Source organism: Semicossyphus pulcher, unplaced genomic scaffold (assembly GCF_022749685.1).
Source record: "Semicossyphus pulcher isolate SPU_LCO1_2020_fin unplaced genomic scaffold, fSemPul1.0.p SCAF_11, whole genome shotgun sequence".
NCBI lineage: Eukaryota > Metazoa > Chordata > Actinopteri > Labriformes > Labridae > Semicossyphus > Semicossyphus pulcher.
Genome location: NW_027211615.1, coordinates 13,449,180 through 13,458,882, shown reverse-complemented (window position 1 = coordinate 13,458,882; position 9,703 = coordinate 13,449,180). Strand labels below are relative to the sequence as shown.

The 9,703-nt window shown below is 37.7% G+C and overlaps 2 protein-coding genes across 3 annotated transcripts; both read right to left on the bottom strand.

The window, feature by feature from the left end:
• Positions 1-2,735: 2,735 nt before the first annotated feature.
• On the bottom strand, positions 2,736-5,409 carry LOC138585209 (adenosine 5'-monophosphoramidase HINT3-like). Its single transcript, XM_069657499.1, has 5 exons — positions 5,323-5,409; positions 5,133-5,250; positions 4,147-4,216; positions 3,909-4,035; positions 2,736-3,734 (listed from the first exon to the last, which is right to left on the bottom strand). The coding sequence occupies exons 1-5, from the start codon at positions 5,407-5,409 to the stop codon at positions 3,687-3,689; spliced, it is 450 nt and encodes a 149-aa protein (XP_069513600.1). The 3' UTR covers positions 2,736-3,686.
• An 839-nt stretch (positions 5,410-6,248) lies between these two features.
• On the bottom strand, positions 6,249-8,757 carry LOC138585158 (adenosine 5'-monophosphoramidase HINT3-like). Of its 2 annotated transcripts, none has more exons than XM_069657433.1 (5): positions 8,624-8,757; positions 7,629-7,746; positions 7,458-7,527; positions 7,139-7,265; positions 6,249-7,053 (listed from the first exon to the last, which is right to left on the bottom strand). In XM_069657433.1, the coding sequence occupies exons 1-5, from the start codon at positions 8,714-8,716 to the stop codon at positions 6,898-6,900; spliced, it is 564 nt and encodes a 187-aa protein (XP_069513534.1). In that variant the 5' UTR covers positions 8,717-8,757; the 3' UTR covers positions 6,249-6,897. The 2 variants fall into 2 exon arrangements, with proteins under 2 accessions (XP_069513534.1, XP_069513535.1); XM_069657434.1 differs by having other exon boundaries at positions 7,629-7,674.
• Between the last annotated feature and the right edge of the window lie 946 nt (positions 8,758-9,703).

The following is a 9,703-nucleotide window of genomic DNA, read 5'->3' as shown; positions in this document are numbered from 1 at the left end:
TCCTTGCTGACGGTCTTTTGCCTTCATCTGAGCGTCAAATTAGTTTCTTTTTCTTTGGATTTTCACTTATTTTTGAAATTGTATCTGTCGTCATCGATCTTTTCTTTGTTTGTTCAGCCTTTTAAATGAAAATCTTCGAGATTATATCTTTGACTGTTTTAAATTTCTCTGTATGCTTAATATTTGCTTTTATTCAAGGCCATTTACATAGAATCATAAAAACAAAGGAAAGGAGTCCTGGCCTGGCGTTAGCAGCCGCTTTACACCTGGAAAACATACCCTCGAAAAAACGACATTGTTGTTGTCAAAGTTGATATCAGAATACCCACCCCTTCTTGATTTTGATTGGTTGGTGAGGGAGAATCGACATTGACGAGTGCAGAGGTGTTCCAAAAGTTGAACTATTTTCAACTGAGCGCTACGGCAACAAACAGTTGACGTTTTTTCTGCTCTGAAAACGTTGAACTGATTGGATTTGTGTAGAAAACAGCTGCCAGTGCAAAAAAGGTCATCAGTGGACACAGGCCCTGATTCTCCCTGAAATAAACGGCTCCCATCCTGCATTTTCCCAAAGTTACTGTCACGGAAATTGGTAACAAACTATATTTTGCTTTACCAAAAAAATGTTGCCAAATTGTTGTCTGCGCAACATCTTTGGAATGTGTGCTACAAAGGTCTCTTACCTAAGTGATTGCAGGAAGTGAAAATTGTTTTATAGTTTTTACATCCAAAGTAAGGAAGTCGGCAAGAATCAGCTCCACAAATACAGAAACATGTCGGTTCTTTTTGTGTGATCAACTTAGTTTGTCTATATTCTTTAATATTAATTAAGTCTCTTTTTCAACATGTATAATATCTTTTAATTACTCCAGACATTTATAATAACCTCACCTCCAGATATCTATTATTTTTCTGACTTTACCTTACAAGATTGTTTCTTTAGTTACCATTAAACTTGACAACATGACGAGAAGACCTGTAAGCAGTATCTCTATCTGAACTTTCACATATTTAATGAAAGTTTACAATTTTAATAATCTTTAATTTTTCCCTCTAGCTCCCCCGTATGTTTCTGGTCATCTTACGTTGCATTTTTTTTCTCTGTGGCTGTGAAAAATACCCCTTTGAAACACGTATTCTCAGGACCAACATGGTGCTGCTGACACTGTTCCACCCTTAAACTAGTGATCATACTTCTATCTTCACCTCATTTGAGCATTGAACCAAGCAAAACTTTTTAAAAAAAAGCCATTGGTCTGTTTAGTTGAAAGATGAAGAGACGGTTAGTTATTAGTCTGAAATGCAGATGTTCAGATTCACTTCAGACAATCCTGAATATGTTTATTTCTCTCCCTTCTGCCGCCCTCTTATCAGGTATATTCTATTCCACAAACACTAATTCATGTGTCATCTGTCACATTATTTAACATCTAGAGACCCTTATCTTATTCTGAACCTTGAGTGACTGAGTGTTATGCCAAGTGTGCTTGTGGCCAAGGCTTTATCATGGCTTAACCTGTACATAGTGTGAGGAGAAATGGTTTATGTCTGTTGCTGTACGGACAAGTGCGCTTTCTGTATAAACGCTGTATTCACACATTCAATTCTGTAAATGTGAACAATAAAACAGAAGCTCTGGCATGATGAATGTTTTTCAGTGTTATGATTCAAATCATGGAGTGTTCAGAAAAAATACACGGATTAGCATGTAGGTCTTCACATAGTTCGTCACGTAGCTTATTATGTAGGGCTTCATGTAGGGCTTCACATAGCTTACTATGTAGGTCCTCACATAGCTTATCATGTAGGTCTTCACATAGTTCGTCACGTAGCTTATCATGTAGGGCTTCACGTAGCTTATTATGTAGAGCTTCATGTAGGGCTTCACGTAGCTTACTATGTAGGGCTTCACATAGTTCATCACGTGGCCTATCATCTAGGTCTTCACATAGTTTGTCATGTAGCTTAGCATTTGGGCTTCACATCTTTCGTCACATGGCTTATCACGTAGTTTGTTACATAGCTTATCATGTAGGTCTTCACATAGTTTGTCACGTAGCTTAGCATGTAGGTCTTCACATAGTTTGTCACGTAGCTTAGCATGTAGGTTTTCACATAGTTCGTCACGTAGCTTAGCATGTAGGTCTTCACATAGTTCGTCACGTAGCTTAGCATGTAGGTCTTCACATAGTTCGTCACGTAGCTTAGCATGTAGGTCTTCACATAGTTCATCACGTAGCTTAGCATGTAGGTCTTCACATAGTTCGTCACGTAGCTTATCATGTAGGTCTTCACGTAGTTTGTCACATAGCTTTTCACATACCATGTCACGTAACTTATCACGTTCGTCATGTAGGTGGTCACATAGTTTGTCACGCAGTTCGTTATGTGGCTTATCACACAGGCCACATCTGTGAAAACTCTGTATCGCTCCCTGATCTTGTCTGTGCAGTAGGCTATTCCTTCTTCTGTTTTTTTGTGAGTGCTTTGATACATAAGTTCATATGTTGCAGAGTAAAAATGCTCGAAAGCTCGGTATAAAATGCTGTCGATTTAGAAAAGATATTAATAATCTTCCCTGACACAGCCCAGCCCCCATAGCGACGCTCTTTAGAGCGCTGTGGTGAGGTACACTTCAGAATGCTGATTTGTACGCTGGCAGAAAAGCAAAGGTGTACATTAGGTCCCATCGTCCCCTGTGATCATTAAAGTAAACAGAATACCGAAGGGGTATCAGACACAGCTTTAATTAATATTATATACATACATTAGACAGTTTGAGGGGCGCCAGCTTAGCTCAGCAGTTAAATTGCGCCCCTCTCTCTCAATAAAGGCATAAAAAGGCCAAAAAAAAAAGAGTTTGTACTCTAGTGTATCAGATATTTCAAAGATATATAACAAGCAGCTGCCTCGATTTATCCACTTTATACACATAAATAAACAAGTATGTGCAAAGTTTATATGAATGTGCAAAGTATTATGGTACATCCCGATAAACACTGGCTTAATATGGTAATATGGCTTCTTCTATACAATCAAACTGTATGAAAATATGAAAGCTGTCAGTTTTCCTTCATTGATGGTCCAACTAATAGACTGTATAAAAAGACAGACGACATGACAGCTCCCATAAAGTGAAGCAAAAAACATCTCTAGCGCCCCCTGCTGAGTCAAACTATAAAATCAAAATACATATCAAATACATTTTTCTCAAACATGGTTTCTGTCATTATATTTTATCGATTTATGTCGAAGTGTTCATTTTTCTGACAAGTGTATTCTTAATGAGTTATCTGATGCTGGTAAAAGGATGATTGACAGCTCTGTTGACAAATACGGCTCCTGCAGATGATCTGTTCCTGATTAGTAGAGGAGGAACGGCGAGAGGAGACGTAACTAAAACAATCACTACAGTCATTGAAGTTTCCATATCTGTGAACGTCTGCTTCAGACCAACACAGAGGAGCTGTTCTGTTGTTAAATATGTTGTTTTTACAGCCTTCAAAAAAGAGCATTCCTGCCCCACTTTGATACAAAACTGAATCATGGAGAAGTACACATCATTATAAAATAACAAAAATATCAAGTCAGATGGAAAACTAATTAAAATTTTCACCAGTGAGGCAGAATGATAATAAATACAACATAAAAGAGGACTCTTGCTCCTTGTGACTCTTCGTACCGCTTCATTTGACCCTGCCGTGAGTCTTCAGCTGAGCAAGCACTTTGTCTACCTGCAACAGAGCAAAACAAGGGACTTATAAAGGGAATATAAGGGAAAACTGAAGTCTTTCAAAAAAAATTAATATAAAAGTTTTGAACATGGCAGACTACTAAATTAAATATGAAATAATCTTGTTGGCACTCTGCAGTCTCCACAGAAACTGCAGCCATCCAATCTGACTCACTGTGATGAACCAGTGAGACTTGGGCCCGTAGTGCAGCTGGGACTTGAAGTTCATCTTACTGGCAGGAGCCAGAGTGTGGAGGTGAAGATGGGGAACAGATGAGAATGGAGGAATATGAAACCCCATCCTGCACAGATTGGATGAAAAACAAAGTTGGATAAGAAATTATTAACAACAATAGCATCTAAAATGACTCATTAAAGGCCAATGAAGCATCTGAAAAGTTGAATCACTGTACCTGACGTCATCTAGGTCGCTGACTTTATTCTGCTCCAGAACTCGCCATCCCATTTGAACCATCCGCTCCACTGTTAACAAACACCCTCGCATCAGTATGGTCCATAAAGGACAGAATATAGTGATAGAAGAGGTGTTCACATCCTTTAATTAAGTAAAAGTACAACTACCACAGCGTGAAATACTCCACTACAAGTTAATATCACTGCTTTATTTAATATTATTATTTAATATTATAATATATTATTTATAATTTTAAATCTTTAGATTAAAAAGTAGGAAAATAAACTCGCCAATAATGAAACACTGAATCTTTTCGTTTATAGGAGAAAAAAAAAATCAAATTCACCACCACCAAATTTGTAAATATATGTTGTTGTTTCCTCCTCGACAGGTAGGGCATAAAACATAGAAACTAAAACTGTTGAGTAGAGTAAAAATTACAATATTTCTAAACTTGACTAATAAAGGAACTAAGCTGCTTAATTCACTACAGTAAATCATGTATGTATTTAGTCTGCTACCAAGTTTATCACAAGTGGATAGTCCCATTCAGTGTGTTTATAAAGTTCTGTGGTGATGAGTTCAGGTGATTTATGTTCCCCAGGAATAACAGAGGATACTGTCTCTAATATATAATCACCTCTTCAGAAACGGGCTTTAAGCTGCTATTAAAGCACAATAATAAGGGCACAGTCTGGCTTCATTAACCAAGATATAAAATACACTTTGATGCGGGCAATTACACAAAGAAATTGTAGGTAAATATTATCACTTTAAATGGAGCAGTGTCTTAATTGATTTTAATTGATTATTTTTTTCTAGCTTTGATGATATTGACTGACTGTCTTGGCACTCCCAAACAACGTGACATTGTTTCCTATAATCAATCAAAGCCTGCTGACTCATCTCTCTCCATTGTACAACAAACAAAACTCGTTCCTTGCTATTAAACTGTGAAACATATTCGTGGTTAATGTCTCTCACCTAAAGGTATGTCGTCCGCCTGGAGAGCTTTACAGTAGTCGATATGTGTCCTGGGAATAACAAGGTAATGATGCGTGGCGCCAGGCTTGATGTCACGAAAGCAGAGCAGATCGTCATCCTGTAATGTTACAGAAAGAGTCAGACTCAGGACATTTCCAGGTGTTTAAGTTTTTAAACTGTCGGTACTTACGCTGAGCAGGATTTCCGTGTCAGCCTGGTTGTTCACTATTTCACAGAAAGGACAATCTTCGCTCCCAGAGGCGTCCCGAGACCCCATCTGTGTTTTAAACCTGAGTCTTTGGTTTCTCTATGACGTCCTCACTGTAAGGCTGAGCCTGATCATCGATCATATCTGGGTGTGTCTGTTGTGAGTAGTAAGGACAACCAGTTGATGACAGAGCTCATCGAGTAAGTCCACTGCTGCGTTCACTGGAACTGCGTAAATTAATATTTCGAATTACTGAAGTCCGAAATATTAAGTGTCAAGCAAAAAGTACTTCCTTCGGTGGTTGATAATTGTTGTCAAGTCAATACATGCACATGTGCGAATCCTAAATGGTTAAGTGTAAAGTAATAGCTCAACATTTTGAAACTTAGATTTATTTAAATAATGGGCATGGGCTTAAAAACTTAAGCTAACGAGAAAGTGCAAAAAAAAAGGTCAAACTTAACAGCAGTATTAAACATATTTAAAGCCTGGTGCAACGATTATAGTCTCTAAAGCTAATTTCCCATTTCATGAGAACTGTATAGGTTGCGACCTATGTTAGTTGTAGCATTCAGTTTCGAGTAATTGAGGGTGTGGCTGCTTGAATGGAAAGTATATGTGCTACTGGTTTTTGCTAAGTGTCCATTATGCTAATTCAAGTCACTAAGCTCGAGCTCCTTTGTAGCCCTCACAGCCACTATGGTCACTTCCGCCTCCAAAAACAAACAAGACATGAATAGCTGACAACTATACCTTAATTATAAAGCTACATTGAGGATACTGTTAGCTTAGCATAACACGAACACTGAATAAATCTCTAAGGCTAGCACCTGTAAAGCTTACTTATTGGGAAAAGTCCTGCACATATCTCAGTGTAACATTGATTTTATTTTTTTATTACTCATTACATGTCATAATACTTATTTAGCTTTTTGTTTCCCCTTCAGACATAGCAAGGCTAGCTGTAGGCTATTCCCCGTTTCCAGCTTCTATTGAAAGGACAGACATGAGAGTGTTATCAGTCTTTTTTATCAAATTCTTAGCAGGAGTTGATATGCACAAACATAATTTAATTTAAGAAATATGTAAAAACTTTGTACATTAGCAGGATATCAGACAATGGTGTCAATACTGTGTACACTCTGGTCTGTACAAAGGAAATGTAGGCTATACATGGGACTATGGTGTCAATCTGTCAGTTGATTGTTTTCTTATATCACTGACTATAAAAATATAATTCATACCACACTTTGTAGCAGCATACATTCATACAAACACAAATGCCTTCAAAATGCAATACAATCATGTTGTTCAAATATGCGTTTAGTATAAATAAAGTGCCCATTTACAACACAACACTACATTACATTAACCCAATTAATGTGGGTAGTGTGTGGAGTCATTTCTCTAAAGTGACATCTCATTATAAGTAGGCTTTCCATCAGTAATTTTTTGACTTTATGTAGGGCCTACTTCATTATATAAGTTACTGACTCAGTTTGAAGACAATGTTTTTTTTAAGCCTATAACTTTCATGTGGAAATTTTGATCATTCTTCTAAAAGCGTCCTCTCCATGTGGCACATTCTGGTTCAGACTCTGGTTCAGACTCCTCTGACGAGGGAGTTTCGTTGCAGCAATAACTCAAAAGTCCATTCAGAAGGCCAGTGACTGGTGGAGCTTTATCTTGAAGACACTTACTTAGTAATTCGTCCTGCAGAGAGAAAAAAATTAGATTGGAGCACAGAAAGGTCATAACATTTGTCATAGAAGAGGAAACTTCTAGTTTCAGAACTCACAGTTACAAACCGCTTGGTCCCAGGAGTGAATTTATACCTAATAAAATGTGAGATTTGTCTGGTGGGTGCGAGCACATGGAGGTGGAGGTGATCAACTGAAGTGTAGGGAGGTTGGTGGAACCCCATTCTGTGGAAGAAAACACATCAGTGCTTTGATCTAAGCTAACAAGCGAGTCAAAGTACAGGAGGGGAAAGGGAACACTTCAACTTTAAGATACATAGCTAAATGAGCACCCCACAGGTACTGGTGTGTCAAAAAAAACATTATTAAAGCTGTTAGCTGCAAATAATAATGTTTCAACAACCACCTGTCATCTACCTTATATCCATCATGTCGGTGATCCCTTGATCTTGTAGCACCTCTTTCCCCATTTCAGCCATCCGATTAACTGTTGGGGACATGAGGATGCTTTAATAACACATAATTAAACAGTATTTGCAGTAGCATGCTTAAGCTAACAGTAGTTTGTATTGATCCTCTGTAACTGACCGAGGCCGATGTGTCCCCGGTGCAGTGAGAAACAGCTGGGTATGTGCTGTAAGGGAACAACCAGGTAGTGGTGAGGAGCAGCAGGGTAAATGTCTTTGAAACACACCAGCTCCTTGTTCTGTCAGAGAAGAAGAGGCAGGTTCAAAACACACATACATTAACATAATGGCCAGTGAATGCAGCTTTTACACTTTCATGGTTCATTTGAGTGGTTTTTTGGGAAGCGGTTTTTTTAACCACTAATTTGACACCAATTAATCTGAGAGTAGCTTATAGCTAGTTTGGGCTTCATCTGATCGCATCAATGGTGTGAACGCATGGCGTGTTTACATACAATTATTTTGCTTATTTATTGTAATTAATTAAGACTTTTCCAATGTGTTTGATGCAAACGCGCATATTGCGATAACAATAAAATTGTGATTTAATACAAATTAACCTAATAAACCAAATAAAGTAACCTAATACAAATACAAATTAGCTGGATACAGGATAACACTGGCTTGAATTCAGAGCAGGAGGAACATAGCTGTGAAAGGATCTGGGCTTGTTGGGTGAATGTGGAAGTAAGGTGAGAACATTTAGGAATTAACAATCAAATATTTTGAGGAAGTGAGAATATGGTTGAAAAGGGAGAAAGTGGCGGAATGTAAACCACTTTGTAGCCTATAATAGGCTACTTAAAACACACTTGAGGTGTTCTGGTTAAAAAGTAAAATTAGATTATTTTTGTTACTAGATTGCTGTTCCAAATAGGCCTATGTTTTATTGTTTAATGGTATCTTTTTCATTAGATATGTCCAACAGGACTTCCTGAGTTAGTTCCTAAGCGAACCTCACAAAACCAGAAGTATCCAATCAGATTTCATACACTTTAACACCAAGTAAAGTGTCATACAGCTGTAATATACTTTACATCTGTCCATTTCAATGACATAAGGCGAGCTTTCCTTTCAGTTGCTCAGCTGTACCCTCGTTTAAAGAAGTGGTCTTACCTTTTTAAGGACTACCGCTTCCTCGTCTTGACCGGTGGCTATAAAACAGAAAATACAAGTTTCAACAAATTCTTGTGTTGTTTTACTCGCCATGTGTGAAATATTTCTTTGGACATCTATCTCAAAGTGACTGTTTCCGTAACTCACTGGCGTAATTTCTGCCAGTAAATGTGACGTCCCACAGGTTATAAACATACTAAAGATCGTCTGTGGAGAGGGATCACTCCGTGCTTTTATAAGTACTCCGTTTTCCCTACACCAATCCCCCAAACTAAATACTGTAGTGAGGGCAATAAAATAAGCGTCTTTTACTGGCGTGTCATATAGGATTAAACGACGTTTAAACAATGTCGTTAACTGCTTGTTTGGTATCTTTATCAGTATAGGAAGCAGTCAAGATACACTCACCTCAGACCGCTATGAAGTCAGTCTCAAGTAGTATATGTGACAGCCATTCACTCGGGAGCCAGTGACGCGTTCTCACTCGGCTTCCCCTGGTGGACGGAGGACGGTTAGCTGAACTCCGAGCCCAAACAGGCAGAGCCTGATTTAGTGACCATCTACTGTTTAATGGACACAAAACTGATGTTCTTAGAACATGTCCATGACTTGCGCATATAAGAATTAGGATTAAAATACAATTACATTTGGTAGATGTTGCCCACTAATTTTAAATGCTTAAGTGTTATTAATTTTTTAAATAAAGAATAAGGGCTTTTAAATAAATAGCTTCGAGGTCATGCTAAAAGTCAATACGAAAAATGAATACTAAATTGGACAAATAGGACACACCTCTTAATGTTGGACTGCATTGCTTTTAATATTTCATTTTCATATTTTCTAATAAAAATAGTGCTTTTATAATAGCTTCCATGTTATTGGACCCAATGTCCTCAAAATTAATGCTCCAAGTGAGCATTAAAATCTGACAGTGATTTGAAGACACTAGGTTATATGACATCGATGCTACTGAAAAAAAACCCATAACATTGTCCATAAAAATATTAATATAAAATATTAGCAGCAATAGAATCTAACAAAGTGAGGTGGGTCTTATTTTTCCAAGTGACTTTGCTTTGA

Coding starts and splice junctions, on each gene's coding strand:
- LOC138585209 (XM_069657499.1), bottom strand. CDS start 5,409: ATGGGGTCTCGGGACGCCTCTGGGAGCGAAGATTGTCCTTTCTGTGAA. Junction 5,251..5,322: donor ACACGGAAATCCTGCTCAGC/GTAAGTACCGAC, acceptor GTAACATTACAG/GATGACGATCTGCTCTGCTT. Junction 4,217..5,132: donor GGCGGACGACATACCTTTAG/GTGAGAGACATT, acceptor GTTTGTTAACAG/TGGAGCGGATGGTTCAAATG.
- LOC138585158 (XM_069657433.1), bottom strand. CDS start 8,716: ATGGCGAGTAAAACAACACAAGAATTTGTTGAAACTTGTATTTTCTGT. Junction 7,747..8,623: donor AAGCGGTAGTCCTTAAAAAG/GTAAGACCACTT, acceptor CTTCTCTGACAG/AACAAGGAGCTGGTGTGTTT. Junction 7,054..7,138: donor GGACCAAGCGGTTTGTAACT/GTGAGTTCTGAA, acceptor TTCTCTCTGCAG/GACGAATTACTAAGTAAGTG.